The sequence below is a fragment of the Carcharhinus amblyrhynchos genome, chromosome 21 (genome assembly GCF_965287045.1).
Source record: "Carcharhinus amblyrhynchos chromosome 21, sCarAmb.v2.hapA, whole genome shotgun sequence".
Taxonomy (NCBI): Eukaryota; Metazoa; Chordata; class Chondrichthyes; order Carcharhiniformes; family Carcharhinidae; genus Carcharhinus; species Carcharhinus amblyrhynchos.
The window spans coordinates 24477355-24504573 of record NC_137344.1 but is presented as its reverse complement, the minus strand read 5'-3'; the positions used below and the strand labels follow the sequence as shown (position 1 = coordinate 24504573).

The 27219-nt window shown below is 43.5% G+C and overlaps 1 protein-coding gene across 1 annotated transcript in view; it reads left to right on the top strand.

The window, feature by feature from the left end:
* fasn (fatty acid synthase) overlaps positions 1-27219 on the top strand; it is a 96643-nt gene that overhangs the window by 25184 nt on the left and 44240 nt on the right. Inside the window, exons 7-22 of the mRNA XM_080208850.1 lie at positions 1236-1351; positions 2515-2649; positions 2805-3264; positions 4851-5038; positions 5146-5335; positions 7816-7910; positions 12474-12608; positions 13403-13606; positions 15038-15153; positions 17280-17455; positions 18341-18532; positions 19651-19731; positions 21377-21562; positions 22241-22420; positions 23829-24032; positions 25087-25400. Coding sequence (XP_080064976.1) covers positions 1236-1351; positions 2515-2649; positions 2805-3264; positions 4851-5038; positions 5146-5335; positions 7816-7910; positions 12474-12608; positions 13403-13606; positions 15038-15153; positions 17280-17455; positions 18341-18532; positions 19651-19731; positions 21377-21562; positions 22241-22420; positions 23829-24032; positions 25087-25400 — 2972 coding nt within the window. The remainder of the gene's footprint in view (positions 1-1235; positions 1352-2514; positions 2650-2804; positions 3265-4850; positions 5039-5145; positions 5336-7815; positions 7911-12473; positions 12609-13402; positions 13607-15037; positions 15154-17279; positions 17456-18340; positions 18533-19650; positions 19732-21376; positions 21563-22240; positions 22421-23828; positions 24033-25086; positions 25401-27219) is intronic.

Here is a 27219-nt window from a genome sequence, read left to right as displayed (position 1 = left end):
AATAGACAAGTACCTGTTTTCACTGAACAGATAATTCGTATTTAATAGGTTATGTACACCTTTCCTTTGCCTGCTCCAGTTTCGTCCGAGAGTCTAAAGATGAGTGGATTAGGTGGATTGGCCATGTTAAATTGCCCCTTAGTCCCCCTGTTGCTAGCTAGGGTAAATGCATATGACTATGGGGTTAGAGCCTGCGTGGGATTGTGGTTGGTACAGACTTGATGGGCTGAATGGCCTCCTTCTGCACTATATGATTCTACACTTTTTCAATTGCTCCTGCATCGAGCTTTATTGAACATAAGTCCAACGTAGCTAGCATAGTTGACATATCGTGCCCATGGTATCAAGCAGCTGGATTCACCGGGTCCTTGGCTTAAACTATATTTCTGTGATGAAAAATGGGGGGAATGTGATTTATTTTTCATGCTGAAAAATGCAGACCCAGAACTAAATTATATGAGAGACATTTGTGAATTGTGGTCTCAATTCTCCTCAAAGTTTCTGATCGACTCTAAACAAAATGGACGTGAATTGCTATGTAACTGGTGATGTCTTTTATTGATGAATTACTGCAAAGTGAAAACTCTTCTTCAAAGTGACTTCTTGAGAGGGCTGAACTTTACTCAAATCTTTTCCCAAGGAGTTATAGTTTCCCCTGGGCTGACTTTGTATCTGGAATAAATCTTTGATGCAGAATTCAGATTAGCAGTTGAAAATAATGGACATGTCCTTGAGGATTATGTTGTCCCTCGAAAGTGTTGACTGCTTTCTCTGCTTGAGGATGGGAAATGCATTAGTTGCCAGGGTCAGCAGGAGTGCGAAATTAACTGCGCACGCATGTTTCTGACCAGTTCCCTATGTGCTTTGCAAAAACAGGGACATAAACAACAGATTCTCATTCTGCACACCAAGTTGTTTTTCACTGCCCCAACAGCTTGTTCTGAGAACTGGGGTCCTTTTGTCATCTCCCTTTCCTTTGCCAAAGCCAAGCTAGTATTATAAGGTAGGAGCCTGCGTTTCAGAAAGGTTGGAAGAAGGGAAGAAATGTTTGTTTTTTTTTCCAAGCCCAGTTTACAGATATGTATTCAGTTTATTATCTAACAGGGTGTCGTGTTGTTGAGGGTTTTATGGATGTGAAGTGGTGCAGATGGTTTTGTGTTTAACAACAATAACAATTGTTGAACGGTTTTACCCTGCTGTAATGAGGGTTCTGTTGCTATGGTTTCCGCCTACAGGTGTAACGTACCCCTCTGGAGAAATGCAGCAGAGATTAATGAAAGCAGTGTATGAGGAAGCAGGTATCTCTCCAGCTGACGTGGAATATGTTGAAGCACATGGCACAGGAACCAAGGTCGGTCTATTTAACTATCTTTGCAGACACAACACAATTGTCCAATTTTTCTGCAGTGCTGTGCGAAATTTGCAGTTGGCAATCAGTCAGGGCAGAAAATAATCTCTTTAGTACGCATTTAGTTTTCTAGTGTCTTTGCCGGATAGAGCACCCACTGGCGTATAGAAATAAGACACATGGACATGCTCACATCATGAGTCTGTTTTTCAGCCACTTCCCTTTTAAGAGCTGCCTGGATTGCAGATGTAACTTTCCCATTCTAACTGTGCTGGCATAATTATTCAAAACTCCTGGAGCAAACTCCAGTGGGTTTAGGAACAATGGGCGGGATTTTCCGGCCTCGCTCGCCCCAAAACCATAAACACAAAATCCAGCCAGAGGTCAACGGAGCTTTTCATATTCCGCCCCTCGCCCACTCCGATTCCCATGGCGACAGGACAGCACAATTCCGGCCAGTATCACTATGGGGAATCTCGTGTGTCTGTCAAATTTTAATAGGCTATGGACAAGTAAAAGGGAGTGTTAAAATGAAGGGAGCAAAACTCTGGAGAGCATTTATTATTGTCACATGTATTGGCATACAGTGAAAAGTATTGTTTCTTGTGCCATACAGGTAAAGCAGACCATTCATAGAGGAGAGTGCAGAATGTAGTGTTACAGTCATAGCTAGGGTGAAGTATATGATAAGTCTGATGGCAGCAGTCAGTTGGTACTTGATCTTGGACTTTTGTATCCTTGCATCTCAGCCCACCAGTGGCAAAGATAACCGGAGTGATCGAGAACTCACCTCTCGGAGTCTGGGTCAGAGAAGCAGGTGCTGAACTGTGATTTTATTTATTTCTCTCTCTATAAGGACACCAGTAGCCAACATGTGTAGTCAACAAATCAGTTGCAGCCTGAAACCTGGCTGTGTCTTCTTGCAGGCTTGCTGCAATGCTGATCTATGGGATGGTGGACTGGTGCAGAGGGCAACCCTTCTTACACTTATCTCATGCAGCACTCCTTCAACTTCAGCAGCCAGCATGAAGAAGGCCAGGTGCTGGGCTTGCCATCACTTGTCTGCAAGGTTCAAAGGGTAGGTGGGCTTAAGGAGTAGCAGGCTAAAATGGAAGGAGCCAGAGTGTAGGTGTCTGATTGTTAAATGTTCAATTTCGATTCTACAGGTCGGCGACCCACAGGAATTGAATGGAATTGTGAACGTTTTCTGCCAATTTGATCGCCAGCCCTTACTGCTGGGATCGACAAAATCAAACATGGGCCACCCAGAACCTGCCTCTGGATTGGCAGCCTTAGCAAAGGCAAGTCACTTTATTCTGTTTCCATCCACCTTAAATGCACAATACAGCAGAGCAACTGGAAAATAAGAGTTTTTTGTTTCCAGTTTTGAAATTGGACGATTCTTAACCTTGAGATAAATTTTAATGGAAGTCTTGCTTTCTTTTTCCCATCTCAGGTTGTGCTGTCTCTGGAACACAAGTTATGGGCTCCCAACATTCACTACAAAACTCCCAATCCCGACGTTCCAGCTCTGCAGAATGGATGTATCCAAGTCGTCACTGAACCTACCCCAGTGAAAGGTGGAATTGTGGGAGTTAATTCCTTTGGATTTGGAGGTTCCAACGTTCATGTCATTTTGCGCCCCAATTTAAAACGATCTCCTCCTCCAGCACCCCTGGCCTTTCCACGTCTGGTCCAAGTATGTGGCCGTACCCCTGAAGCTGTTGAAACCCTAATTGAAGAGAGCAGGCAATGTAGCAATGACCTGAACTTTTTCAACCTACTCAATGACATCTCGACGGTACCTGTTTCCTCAATGCCGTACCGAGGTTACACCCTTGTCGGAAGTGAAATGGATGCTAAAGAAGTGCAGCAAACGCAGTCTTCTGGAAGGTCACTTTGGTATATTTGTTCAGGTTGGTGCCTTTTACAAACTCTGGTCAGTAGAGTGTTATGGAGACTTTGTTGTACTGATGCTGTTGGAATTGATAAGAAAAGATGTTTTGATGTCTTATTAATCTTGTCACAACGTATATTCCTGTTTATCTGTGGATTGTGTTTGGAAAACCTCTGGATTTTGACTTTGGATAACAAAAATGGAAACTTTGTGACTGTCTGGTAGAAATGACCATGACCCGGTTTGTGGTTAACACAAGATAAATGCTTCCAAAATATTATTGAGTTCAGACGAGAAGGAGTTGATGAGAGGACGGGGTGCAGGTTAACTACTTTTCGTCTGGGCCTAGCGATGAAGCGTTGTACAGTGGGACCTAAACCAGATCAATAAATGCAAAATACTGCTGGAAATCTGAAATAAAAACAGAAAATGTTGGATGAACTTAGCCATCCTGGCCGTGTCTGTGCGGAGAGAAACAAGTTAACAGAGTCGCCATGCCTGGTGCACCAATCACGGAAAATAGTGTGTGCAGGCCTAAAAGATCGGTTCTGTGCCCGAAGCCAAACGGCTTGCAATCATCCTGGATCATGCCTTGTAGATTAGCATGAGCCCCCCTCAATTCCAGAATGTTCCCATCGCTCCAGCGGTATGTCACACAGGCATGCACCAGTACGGGTCTCTAATAGCGGAGATCAGGTGCAATGGCCACGTTGGGGTGGGTTTAGAGGCCATTGCAATCCCTATTAGCAGGGCTGGCCAGTGCTCACAGGATACAGGTGTCGGGACAGTGTGGGGGCTATGATGTGGGGGCTGTGCAGGGGCAGGTGGCATAGGGGTATGAATGGGGGCATGGTTGGGGTGGGTGCATGTGGGAGTCAGGAAGGAAACTTGTCGGGAAGAACATATTGTTGATGGGAGGGGATCGTCCTGATGTCTGTGGGGGGTGGTAGGTGCACTTGAGAGATAATGGCACCCAAGTGGTGAGCCTGGCTGCAGAGAGCTGTGTTTGTATGGACTTGAAATGTTAACTGTTTCTCTACAGATGCGGCCAGACCTGAGTTTATTCAGCATTCCCTGATTTTATTCCTAAAGTAGACTTGGTGGGTGATGTGTGTTGGGGGAAATGTTTAGACTTTGGTGAATATTGGGTCATTTCTTACTCCTGAGTTTAGTGTGAGTGAGTGATTTGACTATTTTTCGTTCATGTCCTAGCATGTTTTCTTTGTTAGTCTGTATTAAAACTCTTTACTGGTAGAAAATTAAAGGTTAAGTTGGCCTCCTTTCAGAAAAACATATTTCTCTTGAGCCTTTTTAGCTCCTCCTGGTTGAACTGTGTTTGCTAAGAACTCCTCCATACGTGATACATGAGAAACCTTTGTGTGAATGGTTTGGTTGCTTACCGATGTTACATCTGGTATAGTGACTCTGTTTAATAATCATCTGCAGAGTGAACCATCAAGCTAGGCTGCAGAATTAGTGAGGAGTCCAGCACCTTTTTGTTTTGAGCCTTGGTGCCAGTTGGAAGCTAGGATTAGTTTTGTATTTTTTTAATCAGCTGAATGTTGCTGGGGTAACACTTCCACTGGCGTGATCTTGTTCCACCAGGCATGGGAGCTCAGTGGATTGGAATGGGCCGCACTCTGATGAAAGTGGACATATTTCGTGAATCCATTCTGCGTTCTGACAAAGCACTAGAAGAAACTGGATTGAAAGTCTCCAAACTCCTTTTGAGCACCAAAGAAACAACCTTTGATGATACTGTGCATGCCTTTGTAGCCCTTGCTGCCATCCAGGTAAGAAATACTCCGTCATTGTGAAAATCTTACTGTTTCTTTTAAGAAATAACCAAGGAATTCTGAGGGCTGACTTTACTTTGTCTTCACTCTGCTCTTAATTACAGATCGCTCAAATAGACATGTTGAAGGCTATGGGCCTTCAGCCAGATGGCATTGTTGGGCACTCAGTGGGTGAGCTGGCCTGTGGATATGCTGATGATTCACTGACCCATGAGGAAGTTATATTAGCAGCCTACTGGAGAGGGCGATGCATCAAGGAGGCCAAACTACCAGCAGGGGCAATGGCAGCTGTTGGTAAGTGACTGGATTCTCACCTCTTTTATAAGCAAAAGCATTGAATTCCCCTGATGGTTCTGCAGGTCTATTCAACTGAAGTATATAAGGCCACAAAAGTCTCCTTGTTGACCACCCTCATTCCGTTATCATAAATTGGGCATTGCTACCAGTGGCTTCAGCGTTCCTGGGTTAGGGATGGCTCCATTAGCCAAGTTTCCTGCTCCTAAATACCACCCACTGGCGATAGCTGAAACAGCACCAACATAGCTGTCGGCCAAGGGAAAGATCGTGCTTGGCTGTGATTCCATTTGAAAGAAAAACCCTGCTGACGCAAATGTCAAAGCACACTCCTGACCACCTAGTGACCTACAGCTGTGTAACCAGACTCCAGCAATATCTCAACAGCACCACGAGGAGATGGAATAGGAGTCAAGATGAACAAGTGACCAGAGACGTATTAAAACAGTGGAGCGGCGAGAAGTTAAGTCAACTTTATTACTCATGCAGAATTTGTGCTCAAGATTTAAGGATAGGATGGCGTTGCTGTTCATTTCAATGAAGAAAGAAGCACATCTCATCCATGAGGACTGTTGGGGTTTTATATGAAGTGAGTTTGAAGACGCTGAATCGAGTTCAGGCTGATGATCGTATAATCCTACAGGGCAGAAGAAGACCATTTAGTATATTTGAGTCTGCACCGACCGCAATGTCACCCAGGCCGTATCCCCATAACCCCATGTATTTACCCTAGCTAGTTCCTGTGACACCAAAGGGCAATTTAGCACGGCCAATCTACCTAACCTGTACGTCTGGAGTGTGAGGGAAACCTGCGCAGACTCCGCGCAGGTAGTGACCCAAGCCAGGAATCGAACACGGGTCTCTGGGCACTGTGAGGCAGCAGTGCTAACCACTGTGCCACCCCAAATCAAAGTGGGGAATGTGGGCATCGATCCTGCTACCCCTCGCGTGCTAAGTGAGCACTCCATCATTTGAGCTAATCCCTCCTTTTGCTGGCCAGAGAGACATTGTATGGATGAAGTTGGTGGTCTCAATCCAGAGCATTGGAATGCAAAGGCTATTTTGAATTTGTCACTTATTGGTGCTACGTTGTTAATCTTCCTTCGAGATCACGTGCAAAACATGGAAATGATCATGTCTGTGTTGTTGAGGTTGGGCTGGAAGAACAACAACAACTTGTATTTATTTAGTACACTTAATACAGTGAAAGGCATTTCACAACAGCATTATCAGGAAACGTTTGACACCAGGCCACACAAGAAGACACTAGAGGGGAATGGCTCAGAGCTTGGTCAAAGAAGTAGGTTTTAGGGATTTTGTTAAAGGAAGACATTGAAGTAGAGAAGCGAAGAGCTTTCGGGAGTGAATTCCACAGCTTGTGGCCTTGGTGACTGATGTTATAGCTACCAATGGTAGAGGGATTAATTAAAATCTGAGATGCTGAAAATGTCAACTTTGGAGAAGTACAGACATTTCAGAGGGTTGAGGTAGAAAAGGGGGAGCTTTTGTTGTCATAAATAGAACTGTACCCAACTTAGTGTGGGTGCACTCGGTGTCTGGGCGGCACGGTGGCACAGTGGTTAACACTGCTGCCTCACAGGTCCAGGGACCAGAGTTCGATTTCCAGATTGGATGACTGTGTGTCTGTGTAGAGTTTGCATGTTTTCCCCATGTCTGCGTGGGTTTCCTCCTGGGTGCTCCGGTTTCCACAGTCTGAAGATGTACAAGTCAGGTGCATTGGCCATGCTAAATTGTCCATTAGTGGCCCGGGATGCATTGGTTAGAGGGATTAGTGGGGTTACGGGGATGGGGCCTGTGTGGGATTGTTGTCAGTGCAGACTCGATGGACCAAGTGGCTTTCTTCTGCACTGTAGGATTCTAAATAGAAACCATTCCAATCCTGATTTTTAACATTCCTCATTTTGGAGCACTCAGAAAGAAGTTGACTTGAACTAGCGCCACACCAAAAACGTTCATTTATACGAATCAGGCGAAGGAAGCTCTTCTGAAGCTGAGGTAACATGTTATTGGGGCTAGCATCAGGATTCCATCTGGATTTGGCCATCCCCTCATTATTCTTGACTAGGAAGTGTCCAGACACTGACACTGGTGTGACCATTGTGAAAATGTACTATTCTTCACACTGGGGTTCAGCATCTGGATGAGCACAAATGAAATGATTATCTTGGTGGAAAAGAGGCTTCAACACCTGTAAGAAATTTAATTAAGGCAAGTTCCCAATAATTACAGGAAACATGTTAATTGGAAAACAAAAGCTGCTAAATTCCTGACAACTTTGCACATCCTGTTTATGGATGAATCCGGGCCATGCAAAGGATAGTGACCATCAGCTTTCAGGAAAGCAGTTAATGTTGGCATATAAGAAAAATCCTTCCTGCAGTACCAATACTGAGTTTATGATTTAGAAGAATAGAAATTTGGAACATGTAACTAAATTCTGATGTTTCGATATCTGACAGGGTTGACCTGGAACGAATGTAAGGCACAGTGTCCAGAAGGAGTGGTCCCAGCCTGTCACAATGCAGAGGATACTGTCACCATTTCTGGACCACAGGTAAGAAACGGTACAATTGATGGAAAGTCTGTGCAGCATGCAAGAGTTTTTTTTAATATATATAATCCAGTTATTCGAAAGTAAGAACAATCCGGGGTCAAAACTTTTTTTATTCATTCATGAGATGTGGACTTCACTGGTATGGTCAGTATTTACGATTGAACGACCTGGCTTATCAGGCCTTTCCAGACAGCAGGGAAAAGTCAACCACGTTGCTAGAATCACACACAGGCCAGGCTAGTTAATACAGCAGATTTCCTTTCCTGAAGGACCTTTTAGTGAACCAAGTTTTTTTTTTAAAAATAACAATCCTGGCCGTACAAGATGATCAGAGGATTGGATAGGGTGGACAGTGAGAGCCTTTTTCCTCGGATGGTGATGGCTAACGCGAGGGGATATAGCTGTAAATTAAGGGGTGGTAGTTATAGGACGGATGTCAGAGGTAGGTTCTTTACTCAGAGGGTTGTAAGGTCGTGGAGTGCCCTGCCTGCAGTAGTTGTGGACTCGCCAACTTTAAGGGCATTCAAATGGCTAGTGGATAGGCATATGGATAACATTGGAATAGTTTAGGTTAGAGGGTCATTAGATTGGTTCCACTGGTCAGCGCAACGTCGAGGGCCGAAAAGCCTGTACTGTGCTGTAATGTTCTGTGTTCTATTTCTTGGTCACCATTGTTTTATTCCAGATTTATTTAATTAACAATTACAATCCCAGCTGATAGGTCCAGAGATGCACAGGTTAGGTTAATTGACCATGCTAAGTTGCCCCTTTAGTGTCAGAGGGACTAGCAATGGTAAATAGGGATTACGGGGATAGGGCCTGGGTGGGTTTGTGGTCAGTGCAGTTGTCATGGGCTGAATGGCCTCCTTCTGCACTGTAGGGATTCTAGGTCAGATCCCAGGGGCGAAACATGGCTTGATAGATTCTAACTTTTTTTAAAAACCGTGGACAAATTCACAGTTTACTGGTTCATTTTTAACAGAAGATAAAAACTTCTATTAAACAAGAAAAAATGAACCATGTTACACCAGAAAAAGGTTGGAAAGCTTACAATACAAACAAAAGAAAATGATTCAAACTTGCATTATATTCCTTTTATTCCAGCAATATCCTTACAGACACACAGTCCCAGTGAAGATTTACTACTGTCTTAATGCTGAGACTTCTTGTTCGGGATGACCCCATTTCAAACCGTTTTCTTCCAGTGGATTTCTGAGCATTCACTAAATGCTTTTGCCCCAACTTGTATATCTCTCTCTCCTTAAGACACCCAACAGCGTGCTTTAAACTGCAGAACACACACACATTCCCTAAACTCAATGTCCCAACAGCCTTGCAGGATTTCTTACTGGAGAGATTAGAGATGGGATGTTCTGGCTGCACTTGTCCCAAAACCAGAAAATCCTGCATGAGATCAATGGACCTTGGCAGGCAGGATGCAGACCATGCAATGATTCCTGTGGCGAGCAGGACAGGAAAATTCCTCTCTAGATTCTCTCTTGTGCTCACTCTCTGACATACGCTGAACTTAATTTCTCCTGTCTTTCCCTGAGTCTGTGTCACTGGAACCCTGTCACAAGGAACAGCACAATTTTTTCTCTACTTAGTATTTAGTGATTTCGGGGGAGGGTAAAAATACAAACCCCACTGTAACCCATTTCTTCACTCCAAGTTTCTAAAATCTCATTAAAATGCATGCTTACATACAAAACCAGAAAACCTGACCTTTTTAGAGCGGGGGCCCACCAGATTTTCTGGCACTGAGCTCACATAAAAACAAAATGAAGCTAAAACCATGTTCCACCTTTTTCAACACACACGTAAATATAAATTAAACTTAACATAACTGAATTGACAGGCTACTGTGGTGGGATTTGAACTCATGTCACAGGGTCATTTAGTCCAGGTCTCTGCGTTTATCTAGTAACATACCATTATGCTACCTTAGTATCATGGCAAGCTTATCCAATGTGTAGCTGAGCAATGCAGCCCTTCCCACTCTTCAAAGAAAATTCCAGATACTCAATCAGTGTAGCTATTTGGCTTACAGTTTTTCATAGAAGTCAGGAGTGTAATGGAATACTCTCCACTTGCCTGGATGAGTGCCAGTCCAACAACACTTGAAACTTGACACCATCCAGGACAAAGAAGCCCATTTGATTGCACTGCCTTCACCTTCAACATTCACTCCCTCCCAACACCAGTGCACATTTGTAGCAGTGTGCACTACCTACAAGATGCACTGCAGCAATTCACCCAGGCTCCTTCAGCAGCACCTTAAAACCTAGAAAAGCAAGGGCAGCAGGCATGTGGGAACACCAAGGTCCTCTCCAATTCCCATATCAAGCTGATTTAGAAATATATCGCAGCATTTCCTTCATTGTCATTGGGTTAAAACCCTAGCAGTCCTTACCCACTATCACTATGGGTGTATCTGCGCGGTGATTCAAAAAGGCAACTCACCACCTCGTTCACAAGGGTGGTTAGGGATGGGCAATACATGCTGGCCTTGCCTGTGAATGAATAAAGAACAAACAGCATCATTGCTCTTGGAATGATGTTACATTTTTAGATGGTCTATTATTGAAAGGATTTGAACCATGGTTATATTTCTGAGGACATATTCTGCATAACTGGGGTTATCTTCATTGGAACGGAAAAGGTGAAAGGGGATCTAATGGAGATCAAATCTAATTTCAAACTATATGAAAGGCTTTGAGCAAGTGAATAGGGAATGCTTGTTTTCACTGATGGCCAATTTTTAGCATGGCCAATTCACCTTCCCTGTACACTTTTGGACGGTGGGAGGAAACCAGAGGAAACCCACACAGACTTCGGGAGAATTGCAAACTCCACACACACTGCAAGCTGGGAATCAAACCTGGGTCCCTGGCACTGTGAGGCAGCAGTGCTAACCACTGTGTCACCATGCCACCCCAATCTGCAGGCCTTCAGGGAGACCCTCACCAACCTAACTGGATCTTTTGAGTGCAAGAACTAGTTTCATTTTTAAATTTACACAAAAGCTTCTTTTAAAAAAAACTTTTATTAGGAACTGACTACTGTACCTCAATTTAATAAGAAAACAGTTTAGTTTGTTTTTAAACTACTGAAAATTCCCTTTTAAAAATGATGTTACTCATGGGTGGTGGATTGACACTGTGGTTTTGTTTATTTGGTTGATTAAATCCACTTTCAGTTGTATTAACAAATTTTTACAAGCAATCACTCTTCAATAGATCAAGCAATATTATTTTTAAGAAATGTTGTTTTCTTTAAAAACAGTTTGATTTTAAAATGATGCCAATTGTCCTGGTTCCTTGGCTGATTTTTCTTGTGGCGATTTTATATAAATGGATAGGTATTGGGGACAAGCTTAGTGAAAATAATTTTTCCAAGAAGTCTGCCATTTACACACAGTTTGCATGTTGTCCCCAAAGCAAAAACTGTATCCTAGAATGTTGTACCAACTGTGGGTAATCTGATCAGTAAGTTTGCAGATGACAAGAAGACTTGTGGAGTTGCTGAAAGTATCTGGGATTGTCAAAGGATCCAACAAGATATAGATTGGAGACTTGGGCACAGAGTTTGATTCAGACAAATGCGAGGTGATGCATTTTAGAGGATCAAATTTAGGTGTGAATTACACTGTAAATGGCAGAACCCTTAGAAACATTAACATACAAAGGGATCTGCGTGTGCAGGTCCACAGTTCCCTAAAAATAGCAACACAGGTGGCCAAGTGATTGAGAAAGCATATAGCATGCTTGCCTTCATCAGCTAGGGCATTGAATACAAGAGTTTGAAAATCGTATTGCAGCTATATAAAACCTTGGTTAGGCTGCATTTGGAGTATCACGTGTCGTTCTGGTCACCACGCTAAGGAAGGACATGGAAGCTTTGGAGAGTGTGCAAAGAAGGTTCACGTGGGTGTTGGATATGAGTAGAGGTTGAATAGACTAGGATTGTTTTCACTGGAAAGACAGAGGCTGAGGGGAAATCTGATAAAAGCCTACAGAATTATGAGAGGCATAGATAGGGTGGATTGTCAGAGGCTTTTTCTCAAAGTGTCAATTACAAGAGAGCACAGGTTCAAGGTGAGAGGGGGAAAGTTTACGGGAGATGTGTGGGTGACCTTTTTCATGCATAAAGGGACTGGAATGCACTGCCAGAGAAAGTGGTGGAAGCAGGCATGCTAGCAACATTTGAGAGGCATCTGGATGGGTACATCAATAGGGAGGGAATAGAAGGATACGGACTGAGTAAGGACAGAAAATTTTTTGTTTTTGGTTTAGCTAGGGCATCATGATCAGCACAGGCTTGGAGGACCTAAGGGCCTAGTTCTGTACTGTACTTTTCTTTGGCCGTTGAGGCAATGGCTATATTTAATGAAAAAGGGAATTACCTAAATATTGGAAAACAAAATCTGTAATGTTATTTGATTAGGCAATCTATTGATAATAAATAAACTATATCCCCAGTTGAAGTGTTTGCAAGTGGAATACGTTGATTGGTTCCCCGCTGTGTGGTAAATTATATGATTCTCTTTTGTTTCCATCTTAGGAAGCTGTGAGTAAATTTGTAGCCAAACTAAAGGAGGATGGCATCTTTGCAAAAGAAGTTCGCAGTGCAGGAGTTGCATTCCACTCTTACTACATGGCATCCATTGCCCCAACACTTCTAAGTGCACTGCAGAAGGTATGATCTCCATCTCGCTGGATAATACTTTTAAAGGTGCAACCTAAAGAACAGAGCTGGCCAATACAGTGGGTGTGGTGTTCATACACTTTCAGAAGGCCTTCCATAACGTCCCCCATATGATACTTATAATATAGACCAGACATGTCACATCTATGGATGGTGGGGGCACAGGCAGAGAGGTCAGAGAAGATCATGACGTGCAGGATTGTTTGGGCCGGGGGGGGGGGGGGGGGGGTGGTGCTGTGGGGAGGAGGAGGAGTGCAGACCACTGGGAGATCTGAGGGAGCCTCGAGGTTGGAGATGACAGGACTGGGGCTGGCAGCGAATGGGATGAATGCCAGCTCTCTTCATTCCATGTTGCTTAGTGTTGGTTTTCCCAGAATTCAGCTCTGGTGCTGACTGTCCGAGTTGCAAAGAGAGCAGAAGCAGATATTAGATCTCTTATTTTCATCTGCTGCTTGCTCAATGACTGTTCCTGACATGGTAAAGGATACCTCGTGCAGTCTGTACCAGGTTGTGAGTATGTGGCTTGGATGCCATTTTGGACAGAAAATAGCACCAAACCGCCGCCGCCGCCCCCCCCCCCCCCCCCCCCCCCCCAGCACCACTGTTGAATTTCTAGCCCATGAAGACGTGTCAAATGGTTTTCTGAGTGTGTTTGAGTTATTCTTCAGAAATCTGTTTTCCTGTAAATATTTCCAGTTGACTGTTTTAGATAATTGCGTGTCTATTGTATTATGTACTGATTTCTGCAAACTTTTCTTTGCTCTCCCCCACTACCTTCCTGGTAGGTTATAACTGCTCCCAAACCTCGTTCTCCTCGCTGGATCAGTACGTCAATCCCAGAGTCCAAATGGAACAGTGACCTGGCTAAATTCTCCTCTGCTGAGTATCATGTCAACAACCTGGTGAGCCCAGTCCTGTTCCAGGAAGGACTGCAGCACATTCCAGATAACGCTGTTGTGGTTGAGATTTCTGCTCACGCCCTGCTTCAGGTATCTGCCTTTTTTTTCTTTGACTTCAGCCCGAATCTTCAGCTGCCTTTTGTGGGCAGCCCTGCTGTGATGGCGTGCGCGCTCACTAAGTTTTTTAAAAGAGAAGAGAAGTCCACATAATACACTGAAAACAAACCTCGTACGTGTGGTTTCAAGAGCATTGAACTGTTTCGTAACAAGAAAATTCTTTATTATAAAGAATGCATTGACATTGTCACAGAATGTATGTGATAAATTACTAATTTAATGGTCCTTTAATATCCACAAAGACCTGTGAGATTTGACACTCTTGGAATCATGGAAATCTACGTCAGTGAAAGAAGCCATTTTGTCCTTTGTATCTGTGCTAATAGCCAAGTGACCACCCATCTCAATCCCACTTTCCAGATCTTGGACTGCAACCTCGTAGGTTACAGTATTTCAAGCGTTTACCGGAGTACTCTTAAAATATGAGGTTCCTGCCTCTGTCACCTTTTTCGACCATTATATTCCAGATCATCTTCACCCTCTGGTGGAAACATTACCCTTTAATCCTCTTACCTGAAATCTATGTCTCCTGGCTAACAATATTTTACCCAAGGGGAGCTGGGCTTTTCCATCCACTCTATCTCTACAAGCTTTTGGGTGGCACGGTAGTTAGCGCTGCTGCCTCATAGTGCCAGGGACCCAGGTTCGATTCCTGGCTTGGGTCACTGTCTGTGTGGAGTTTGCATGTTCTCCCTGTGTCTGTGTGGGTTTCCTCCGGGTGCTCTGGTTTCCTCCCACAGTCGGAAAGACGTGCTGGTTAGATGCATTGGCCTTGCTAAATTCTCCCTCTGTGTATCCAAACAGGCAGTGGAGTGTGGTGACTGGGAGATTTTTACTGTATCTTCATTGCAGTGTTTAATGTAAGTCTCCTTGTGACTAATAAATAAACTTTTAACTTTAAGTCCCCCTTCAGTCTCTGCCGTTCCAAGAAACAGCCCTAGTTGATGTAATCTTTTCTCGGAACTAAAACTCCCCTGTGCAGGCACCATCCTCGTGCATCTCCTCTCTCAGCTTGATTGGGACACTGTCACAAATACAAAGGCTTTTCAGACCATGGTGGAGAATTGAACCACATTGGCACCCAAACTTTTTCATTTCATTTTATTACAGTTAGTCTTTTGTGCTCTGGGTCAACAAGTTATTTTTCAGAATATTGACACTTTTGAGGACATGTAGGAAAGCAGGTGTGAAAATCATAGAATCTGCGGCATGGAGACAGGTCCTTTGGCCCAAACTGGTCCATGCCGACCAAAAAGCCCACCTAAGCTAAGCCCATTTGCCTGCATTTGGCAATGGGTTTTTGGCTTTTGGACACTGGGTGACAGGACAGGAAGTTAAGCTTCAATGTAAAAGGTTAAAAATTGTGACCGCAACTCCTGACGAGCGTTTTGCTGTTCATTTCAGGCTATCCTGAAACGAAGTTTGAAACAATCCTGTCTTATTATCCCACTGATGAAGCGAGGGCACAGCAACAACCTGGAGTATTTCTTATCGCACGTTGGCAAAATCTTCGCCAGTGGGTAAGTGCTTTATCTTTTGAGGGGAAAGAGACATGTGAATTGAAATTTGCGTAGGAGCAGGTGTTTGTCACCGTGAGGAGCCTGGCTTTTCCACTGGTTCCGTACTCATTAATCAAATAGTCAATCATGACCAGAAGGTGAGAGGTGACTCTTGTTGTTAAGCTGCTCCTTTTTCAGTTTTAGCAATAGGACAGATCAGTGAGGGAGGCAGTGGCGTAGTGATATTGTCACTGGGCTAGTAATCTGGAGACCCAGATCTAAGCTCTGGGGACCTGGGTTCAAATACCACCATGGCAGATGGTGAAATTTGAAATCAATAAAAATCTGGAATCAAAAGTCTAATGACTGTGAAACTATTGTTGATTTGTCGTAGAAATCCATCTGGTTCAGTAATGTCCCTTTAGGGAAAGCAATGTAGGCTCTTATTGGGTCTGGCCTACATGTGACTCCAAACCCACAGCAACATGGTTGACTCTTAAAAATACCCTCTTGAAATGGCCTAGCAAACCATAGAATTCAAGGGCAGTTAGGAATGGGCAACAAATTCTGGCCCAACCAGCAACACACCGATCCCCTAAAAAGAAAATGGAAGAATTTTTTTTTTGCACAATTGCTTTTAACACTGTTCCATTACTGACTGAAAGCGGAAGCTTGACTGAAGGTTGTTTGCTTACTCACGGCTTGAGCTTTCTCTGACAGTGTTTGCTGCTCCATCTGCTGGACTGGCTTCAGAACAACCAGCTCTGAATTTTGGCTCACAAAATGGAGGTCAGATGGGGTGGGGAGAGGGGAAGTGATATGGGATGAAGAGCCAAGGTATGTGGTGCTGGACAGCATGAAGGACAAAAAGGACAGTGGAAAGGGCCAAAGTAAATCTGAGGGTAGTGATTTGATAATGCCAAATGTGGACTTCAAAAGCCCACTTTCAGGATCAAGATGACAAAAGGCAGCATTGCAGACAATTCAGTGAGGAGGTATTATTTAGCTTTAGGATACAGCTAACCACAACTAGGGTAAGGTGTTGATGGTGGAGGGCAGTCAGAAGGTCCATGGCTTAAGAGGTGGGGGGCGCGGGGGGTTGGTGTGTATGTGGAAATGACATGTCAGGGCCCTCAGAGTTGGAAATGATGTGGTGATTCCTGACTGATACAGTGAGGATGTATTAGAAGAAGGTGATGTGTTTGGGGGTAGAGTGGAGTGGGAGCGAATAGTTCAGTGAAGTTAATATTGATGAAAAAGGTGGACAGAAGTGACTAAAGGAGGGCTGTGGCTGAGTGGACAATCACGTGTAAAAGAATAAGCTGAGCGACCCACATGGTAAGAGCCAGCCCTGCCGTAGGAATAGGAACGTTATTTCAGATGAATGTGGGCTTGGTGTCTGGAGGGGTTATGAACACAAAAAAGGGAATCCAATTCCTTAGCGGCAGCTCCCTCACTGGAAGATGCGGAATTCCATTTCGGGTCCTGGGAGTGGCAAATATAGAGGTGCCAAAAGCATTGTGCTGTTTAAAAATTGCATCTAAAAAAAAACTCCATTTTGTGTTTGGCAAACATTTAAAAGACTAATCCAAGGGCTTGCCCAAAGACTTATCCTGTATCATAACATAGGAAATGATAAAAGATCTGGCAGAAGATTGGCATTTATAACAGTTGAGTAACGTGGCCTGGATTTTCCACTGGTGGGAGCATTATTGCATGCTACAGCCAATGATTTTTCTATCTATAGATATTAATTCCTGGTCAGGAGTATAGAATTATCTAATGTGTGAACCTGTCTAGCTACACCATGAGTACTAAAGCAGGACATCCAAGTCATTATGCTCCCCAAAAATAAAAACCCCACCTAATTACTGGCAAGTTTGGAAAATTCAGTTGCACTTGAATTTTAAAATGCTATATCTGTAGTCACTTCTAGTTTCCACAGTAACAGGAGAATCAGCCTGGAGCTGACTCTGTGACAGAGCGAGGCAATTCTAGCAAGTTTTTACTGCTTACAGGTAGACGCTGCTTGAACTGATCCCCTGAGTAGGCGCGATGAGGTCTTAAATTAATGAGCTTACATGGTAATCGTCATATCTCAATGGTGTGAAATCGTTATCCATTCATGTGCTGTTTTGAAATAACAGGGCAAACCTGGACTCCAACAAGCTATTCCCACCTGTGGAGTATCCCATCCCTGCTGGGACCCCCTTAATTTCCCCCTGCATCAGGTGGGACCACAGCCAGTCCTGGGATGTACCCAAGACCGAGGACTTCAGCTCAGGCTCTGGAGGTTTAGGATCTGCCACAGTCTTCAACATTGGTGAGTTGGCCCAGAACCTCCTAGATAACTGTAATAAATGTGCTGCATTGCATATGCTGATTTGATCATTAAAGATGTTTGTTTTCTCTGTTTAGCCTTCACGTACTTTTTAAAACAAGATAGCTGGGCAATAAAGGGGAGGTGATGGTCTAGTGATATTGTTGCTAGACTATTAATCCAGAAACTCAGCGATTGTTCTGGGGACCTGGGTTTGAATCCTGTTATGGCAGATAGTGGAATTTGAATTAAAAAAAAATTTGGAATTAAGATTCTATTAATGATTATGAAACCATTGTTGGAAAAAACCCATCTGGTTCACTAATGTCCGTTAGGGAAGGAAATCTACAATCCTTACCTGGTTTGGCCTACAAGTGACTCCAAAGTTAAAGTAATGGATGGCACAGTGGTTAGCACCGCTGCCTCACAACGCCAGGGACCCAAGTTTGATTCCCAATTTGGGCCACTGTCTGTGTTGAGTTTGCACATTCTCCCTGTGTCTGCATGGGTTTCCTCTGGGTGCTCCAGTTTTCTCCACAGTCCAAACGATGTGCTGTTCAGGTGAATTGGCCATGCTAAATTCTCTGTGTATCCGAATAAGTGCTGGAATGAGGTGACTAGGGGATTTTCACAGTAACTTCATTGCGGTGTGATTGTAAGCCTGCTTGTGATTAATAAATTAGCTTTAATGTGGTTGACTCTCAACTGCCCTCTGAAATGGCCTGGCAAGTCACTCAGTTTCAAAGGCAACTAATGTTAAGCAATAAATGGTGGTCAACCAGCAATACCTATATCCAACGAATGAATAAATTTCAATAGCTGCATATTCTTTCAATCTGTTTTCATATCTTGTTGATTTTCTGCTCCCTGTCCACCCCCCTCAAACAGATATCAACCCAGAATCTCCTGATAATTATATGGTGGATCACTGCATTGATGGGAGAGTACTTTATCCAGCCACTGGATATCTAGTTTTGGCCTGGCGCGCGCTGTTACGGTTGACTGGAGCGGTTATGGATCAGACGCCAGTGATGTTTGAAGATGTTGTCATACACAGGGCAACAATCCTCCCAAAAACAGGTACTGGGTTCCGAATGCTATTGTCGTGTGGTTTTTAAAGATGTCTTCATGTCCAGCCCTCTCTCCAAATGAAGCCATGTGAGAAATAAAAATTAGTGAGCTTCATAAATCTGGAACATTCCATGCATTTTACTTCAAATTAACATAGGAAAAGGGCAATAGCGCAAATAGGCAACTATTCAGGAACAAAATAAAAATTGTACTTCCCAAGTTTATGGTGAATCCTGTGCGTGGGTCTTGAAAATGTGAGATGCTTTGTTTTGAGTGGAGTTATACTCAAAAGTGGAAATGTTACTCTAAAGTAGCAAGACTTTAGGAAAACAGAATTGCTGTTGTTTTTTTTCTTCCATCCAGTTGTTTTCATTTCTTTAAAAAATTCTGGTTGGTTATGTAACATGGAATGTGCAGATCACCAATAGTGACAGATGGAAATGTTCCTTACAAAACCTTTAATTTTAATACCCTCGTACCACCTTCCTCTACCCTGTCAAACCAACTACAGTTCTACAGTGGACTTACTGAAGTCTTCCAACAATTCCATCATCATACCTTCATCTACTTTTTGCATTGCCAGGTGAAAGAAATAAGTAGAGAAAATCAAAGATATGCGGGTTAGATTGATTGGCCATGCTAAATTGCCCTTAGTGTCAGTGGGATTGGCAGGGTAAATGTGTGGGGCTATGGGACAAGGGCCTGGGAGGGATTGTGGTCGATGCAGACTCGATGGGCTGAATGGCCTCCTCCTGTACTGTCGAGATCCTATGATAGGGTAAACTTAATGGGAAGGAAGAGGCAAAAGAGCAACTGGGCATGTTCCTGTGGTAGCTTTATTTGATTTTTAAGGTACTAAGAATTAATAACATACGCAAAAAAACTTCTTAAAATTTGTAATTTATCTATACAAGTGCAGTTCTTTTAAATTTGTAGGAGTGAGGGAGAAAGGCTGAATGGCCTAAGTACAATGCTCAGGACAAGATGGGCTGAATAGTTCCCCTTTGCTATGAAACAGTTCTGTGATTTTTAACAAAGGAAACTCATGCAACTTGATTCTTAATCAGTTAAAAATGTTCATTGCAAATTCCGCTCTTGATATATTTTTATCTTGTTCTTCTTTCAAGGTTCTGTCCAGCTTGAAGTACGGCTGATGCCAGCATCAAATAGATTTGAGGTTTCAGAGAACAATAGCCTGGCTGTTAGCGGTAAGTCACATTGAATGAATTGTGTTAATAGCTACATGGTGAAAAAAGGAAAATCCAAGGTCATCTTGTGCAACTCAAACAAATGCCAGCAATGGGGGCATATTTTCCTGATGCGAATACGTTGGGTACCTTTTGAAAATGGAGACACTTTGATGAATAAGTACCTGTGCTTCACATGTCCCCTTGCATATTTTATGTTGAAGGCATTGCCTCCTGCAATGGGATACTGTTTGCAAATGGATCTCAACCTTCAGTACCTCACGCATGTGGCCAATATTCACCCCTCGTCCCCTGCCACTGAGTGGCCAACTTGCCCCTGGTAGGAAATATTAAAATCTACCCTGGAGACTTCCACACTTGGAAAATGTTTAGTGCCCATACCATTTCTGGGTCCCAACTCTGTCTGTTGCTGCATTGCAACCCCACTGGTGGAATCGTCCAGGAGGTGACCAATTAGCGGGCCAGTGCCGCAATACCTGTCAGGCGTTTGAAAAATTGTTGCCTGCCTCACTGCCAAGAGTTGTGCTGAGCCTCAAGCTGCGGGGGCACAGCGGAGGTGCCATCTTTACCAAGGAAGTGCTGTCGTTGGATCAGCTCCATTACTGTTGGAGATGTGTTTCCAGGGTACCCTGGCACAGTGGCAAGTCTCCAAGCTAGGAAAATAGCATTCTTGCCCATCGTTTGCAGTGCAATACGTAGCAGAGTTCTCAATAATAATGCTGAGTTTCTGTCACCAAAAGGGCAAAAAAGTCACTTGGTGGTCTAAAATTTTGAGTATTGCTGAAAAAAGAGACATGCTGTTGAAGCTTTTTGTGTTACACTCATCAGGACTGATTTGCAAGAGTAGCAAATCTCAAAGGAAATGGTTTATATTGCATGAAAAGAGGGTGCTGATTGGTTGAGGCATTGCCTATAGGAAATGCATCAGGAAATAGTCAAGCTTTTGTTTAAATTTAGGAGAGGTAGTGGTATTGTCACTGGACTAGTAATCCAGAGACCCAGGGTAGTGTTCTGGGGACCTGGGTTCGGATCCCACCATGGTAGATGGTAAAATTTGAAACCAAGAATAATTTGGAATTAAAAGTCTAATGATGACCAAGAAACCATTGTCAATTGACATAAAAACCTATCTGATTTACTAATGTCCCTTTTTAAGGGAAGGAAATCTGTCATCCTTACCTAGTCTGGGTGGCCAGGGACCTGGGTTTGATTCCTGGCTTGGGTCACTGTCTGAGTGGAGTGCCCATGTTTGCATGGGTTTCCTCAGAGTCTGAAAGACTTGCTGTTTAGGTGCATTGGCCATGCTAAATTCTCCCTCTGTGTAACCGAACAGGTGCCGGAGTATGGCAACTAGAGGATTTTCACAGTAACCTCATTGTAGTATTAATGTGCTGACTTGTGACTAATAAAATATAAAAGATAAACTACACGCAACTCCAGATCCGCAGTAATGTGGTTGACTTTTAAATGTCCCCAGGGATGGGCCCAGCCAGTGACGCCCATATCCCATGAACGAATAACAAAACGTATTCAAGCCAGGGCAAAAATGCACTTTATCCTGTTCAATTGTTATGAAAATCACAGAGGTTGTTTGCTATAAGAATTTTTTTTTAAAATGTACATTTCATAATGCTACTAATTGCAGGGAAAGTGGCTCTTTTGGAAGAAACCGCTCTAAGTGACTTTAAGAAGCAAATGAAGGCAAACGCAGAGTTTGAAGATACAGAGACAACTTTCCATCTTTCTCCGGGAGACATTTACAAAGAGCTGCGTCTACGTGGATATGAATATGGAAAAAACTTTCAAGGAATCTTGGAATCTAACAATGCTGGTAAGTGCCATCCTGAAACTTCAGTTTTGTGTTTTCAAAAGGGGCACACGTAACCTGGGGGAAACTGAACCATAATATAAATTTTTAAGGTTAAGGTTTATAGAACCTTAAGGCACATTTGGAATATGGTGTTCAATTCTGGTCGCCACACTAACAGAAGGATGTGGAGGCTTTGGAGAGGACGCAGAAAAGATTTACTAGGATGTTGCCTGGCATGGAGGGTGTTAGCCAAGGGGAGAGGTTGGAGAAACTTGGTTTGTTCTCACTGGAACAATGGAGGTTGAGGGGCGATCTGATAGAAGTCTGTGAGATTGCGAGGCATGGACAGAGTGGAAAGTCAGAAGCTTTTTCCCAAGGAAGAGTCACTTACCAGGGGGCATGGGTTTAAGGTGTGAGGGGCAAGGTTTAAAGGAAATGTACAGGGCAAGTTTTTTTACACAGGCCGGTGGGTGCCTGCAACCTCGCTGCCTGGGGAGGTAGTGGAAGCAGATACAATTGTGACTTTTAAGGGGTGTCTTGACAAATATGTAAATAGGACGTGAATAAAGTGATATGGTCCCTAGAAGGGTAGGGAGTTGTAGTTCAGTTGGGTGCATGGCTGGTGCAGGGCCAAAGGGCCTGTTCCTGTGCTGTAATTTTCTTTGTTCTTTGTAACTAAAATCTACTTTCTTATGCCAGGAGATAAAGGAAAGTTGCTGTGGACTGGGAACTGGGTGACGCTTTTGGACACCATGTTGCAGATGATCGTGGTTGGACTAGCTGGTCGCAGTTTGAGAATACCAACACGCATCCGCTCTGTGTGCGTCGACCCACAGTTACATGAAGAAAAAGTCCAGGATTACAAAGAAGACAGAAAAGGTTTTTTGAAGATGCTTACTATGATCAGTTTGATAGTGATTTTTTTTACAAAGTATTTAACCTTCAAAAGCTGAGGGATGTTGTGTATTTGATATTCAACTCAAATTCTATGTTGCAGGTGATGAGTTATAGTCCATTTGCTGAGTAACTGTGCATGGTGATATCTAGTTTTAAATTTCACCAGGTTTGGAAGTTGAATATGTACAAATTATGTACTGAGATTCCAACAATTTGGCCACTTTTATCAGGCTACCAACTTTCTTTTAAAAGCAGCAAGTTCATGGCTGGAGTTCTCCCATCCCACCTGCCACTGGAATTTTAGCAGATGGGTTGCGGAGAAGGTGAAAGACTATTGACAGTCGGACAGGAATTTCCAGCTTTTAGACCAGCGCGGATGGAGAATTCTGCCCCATGTTTTTGGAAGTGCCAAATCGTGAGCAAAATACTGCAGGTGCTGGAATCTTGAAACAAGAAACAGAGAATGCTGGAAAAACTCAGCAGGCTTGGCAGCATCTATCTGGGAGAATCTGTAAGGGGGAGGGAGTGTGTGTGTGTTTGCACTGAGGCAATACGTGTATGGAATAGATGCAAAGTGCCCAAAGCCGGAGGAGGAGCAGCATCTCACCTCCCATTAATCATGTTGCAGCCCTCTGGACTCCACATTGAATTAGGCAGCTTTAGATTTGTGACCTCTCTCCTCCATCCTAAAAACACTTTTTAATAAGTATCCTATACAGGTATTCCCTTCATGCAAACACACACCCCTCTCCCCCAGCAGATCTTCTGTCTCTTGTTCTTAAAAGTTGCTACATTTTGTTGCAATCTCTCTCAGTTACACTTTAACACCTAACACATTCTCCCTCCCTTCAGTTCTGATGACTGACCTGAAATGTTAACTCTCTGCTTTTGCTCTTTACTGATGCTGCCGGACCTGCTGAGTTTTTCCGGTATTCCCTGTTCTTGCTTGAAAGCACAGAGTTTTGCTCTTACGTGCAAATCCTCAGAAGCTGGCTTTGCTTTTATTTATGAAGATTTGACAATGCGCTGATCTTGCGTACCTGTCCCAGACCAGTAATGTAATCAGTGTACTTCCTCAAGGTTTCAACTTTGTGCCACAAAAGTTACATCACACTTTTGGTAAAATTTGTAAGACATTGCTAAGCTCCAACTAAGGTAATTTCTACTACATTAATACACATCAGCGTATTCATACAGTGCAGCAGAAACCTCCTGACAATTTCAACAATAGCTTGTGGCTTAAAGAAATGATTCTGCGGAATGCCACATCTGTGTAGTAAAATCTGCTTTGAGCTTTATTTTTAACCGATCAGTAATGGAACTGTGAGGGTTCTTGTTTGGAAACGTGCTTGATTTGTTGTGATTTTCCTCTCCGCTTATCTCTCTTTAGCTGTGGATGTCGTTGTGAATCGTTGCCTTGACAACATTATGGCGGGTGGAGTCCAGATCAGTGGGTTACATGCGACAGTGGCTCCCCGTCGACAGCAGCAACAGACCCAACCCATTCTGCAAGAGTTCCACTTCACCCCTTATGTTGAGAATGACTGTCTGATGGGTAGTGAGAAACTTCGCTCCTGTCTAGCGCAGTGCAAAGGTGAGCAGTTATTCTGAGACTTAACACCTCTGGTTTAAAAAAAACAAATATTTATTTGGGAGTAGTGTTTCATCAGCAATACCACTACAGGAATCAAACTTCAGTCATAACTGTGCAGATTATGGGACTAATTCAGTTTAGGAAACCTAGTTGGCATGGACGAGTTGGGCTGAAGGGCCTGTTTCTGTGCTGTATAACTCTGACTCCAGTCTCACTTCTGCATCTTATTTAACCCTTCCACCCCTTGTGTTAATATTCCATCAGGTTTGCAGTACAAGAATTGTATTTCCAGGTCTCTGATGCTGCTACTGAGTGACTGAGATGAGATGGGAACTAACCAAAGCTGACTGTTTTCCTTTCTGGGGGGCTGATGAACTTTAAAATGATGAACTGACTGTGTGCCAGCATGGTGGCACAGTGGTTAGCATTGCAGCCGCTTAGAGCCAGGGACCCTGATTTGATCCCCGGCTTGGGTTGCTGTGTAGAGTTTGCACATTCTCCCTATGTCCATGTGGGTTTCCTCCAGGTGTTCCGGTTCTATCCCTCAGTCTGAAAGACGTGCTGCTTAGGTACACTGGCCATGCTAAATTCTCCCTCAGTGTACCCAAACAGGCGTTGGAGTGTGGCAATTTGTCACACTAATAATAAACTTGGAATTGTCATTATTGTGCAGTCTGCAATGTTTTGGAGCACAAACCAGTGAGGAGAAATTTCTTCACCTAGAGGGTGGTCATGTGTGGAATTCACTATCACAGAAAGTAGTTGAGGCCAAAACATGGTCTGATTTCAAGACAAAACTAAATCTAGCTCTTGAGGGATTGAGGATATTGGGTGGGGTCGGATCGGATGAGGATATTGAATTTGATGATCTGCCAAGATCAAAATGAATGGTGGAGCAGGCTCAAAGTGCCAAATGACCAAATCCTGCTTCTAGCTTCTATGTTTTTATGTGAACACCTTTTGCTACCTCCAATTCCATCTGATAAATGCAGCTGACTTTAAAACAGAAGCTTTCTCACAGCCGTCTCTGATTTTTAAACATTGTCTTTTCCAGGTTTTGTGCAGAAGCTGCAGGACAAGTTGTCCAATCATGGCCTGAAACTTTCTTTCTCTGGCCTACCGACTGGTGTATCCGCCTCAGCTGGGCCCACTGGCTCAGAGAAAGGACTCCTGCACTTGCTCAACATACTGTGTGGTCTAGACCTGAATGGGAACCTCTGGTCAGAGCTGCAGCAGACCGTGGAGACTGAGAAAGGTTGTCTACATGAAGATGCATTACTGAATGGATTGCTGGATAGCTCAGCATTGAAAACCTGTCTTGATATCTCCCTAGAAAACATCCCGGGCAAGAAGATTAAGGTTATTGAGGTAAAGGCATGATTTCCTTTTGCCTGGTAAAGTATTTTGAACAAAACACCCCTGATGTATTATGACCCAAGTTTCAAATAAAGGCAGGGAAAAGAATTGGATTCAGATGGGAGAGGTCATATTTGATCAGTGTGCTGGGATTCTTTTGATAAGGTGATTTGGTGGACAAAGGTGAGGATGTGCACATTATCTCACAAGATGTCATGTTGCAGCCTTTATAAAACTTAGATTGGGCTGCAGTATTATGTTCAATTCTGATCGCCACATTACAGGAAGAATGTGGTGACTTTGGGGAGGGTGTAGAAGAGGTGTACCAGGATGCTGCCTGGATTAGAGGATATGAGCTATAAGGAGAGACTGGACAAATTAGGGTTGATTCCTCTGGAGAGGAGGCTGAGGGGAGACCTGATAGAAGTCATAAAATTATGAGAGGCGTAGATGAGGTTGACAGTCAGAATCTTTACCCCAGAGTTGAAATGTCTAATACTTGGGGGCATTCTCTGAAAGTGAGAAGGGGAAAATTCAAAGGAGATGTGAGGGACGAGTTTTTTTTGTTTTGCAGAGTGGTATGTGTCTGGAACGTGTTGTCAGGGGTGGTGATGCAAGCAGATACAATAGGGGCTTTTAAATAAGCATATGAGTATGCAAGGAATAGAGGGATATGAATCAAGGGCAATCAGAAGGTATTAGTTTAATTTGGTGTCATGTCCAGCACATCATGGGCTGAAGGGTCTGTTCCTGTGCTGTATTGTTCTATGTTCTAGTATCTACTTCGTATTCAGAAATGCATTTACCACTGTCAGATGTCACAAATGAGTTCATAAGGTTTGTACCCATGGCATCAGTGGAGAAAAAGTTGGTTGGAGGGGGCAGTGGGATGACCTCATTCATGATATCTGAACAGAAATCTCCGAGCTGCTTCCCATTTTAATCCAAGCCTAGCATTGGGGGAGAGGGAATGGAGGAAATCATGTGATTGAGAAGGTGAGTGTGGGGATGTTCTTGGTCTCCATGGTGAATTTGAGATGTTGGAAAGATTTATCTGTTTTTCTGGTGAGCAAGCAGCAATCCTCCCCTTGAGATAATGGTTCTGTCCAATCACATGGCAGCTCTGACAGATTTGAGGTTTTGATCATGTTAGTAAGACTTGGGCAACTTTGGCAGCTGTACAATTATTACTTCACAGTAGAGGAGCTTGGGTGCTAAGCTGACAGTTTGTTATTTCATCTGTTTACCTTTTTTTCAGTAGCTTTTTGCTCCCACCCCTTTTACAGCCCACCCAAAGCTTCCTGTGGATAATGACTGGAGTTCCTGGCAATATTCATGCTAAAGCGCTGTAATGATTCTTAAGATCTTAATGGGTTAGCAGCCGTTTGCTTCTGAACCAATCAAAATGAATTTGATACTTTAAAGTAAAGTTGAAGTTTATTTATTAGTCACAAGTAGGCTGACATTAACACTGCAATGAAGTAACTGAGAAAATCCCCTAGTTGCCACACTCCGGCGCCTGTTCGGGTACGCTGAGGGAGAATTTAGCATGGCCAATGCACCTAACCAGCATGTCTTTCGGATATAGAGAGGAAACCGGAGCACCCGGAGGAAACTCACACAGAAAGGGGGAGAACATGCAGACTCCACACAGACAGTGATCTAAGCCGGGAATCAAACCCAGTGCTAACCACTGTGCCGCTCCCCCTTTTTAGTAAAGATGATTGTGTCTGAAGTCTGAACAAATTCAGTGATTTGATTATCCCCACACACGTCTACATTTTTATTTAAGCTCAAAATTTTATTTGGTGCTTTTGAAAGGGTTTGCATT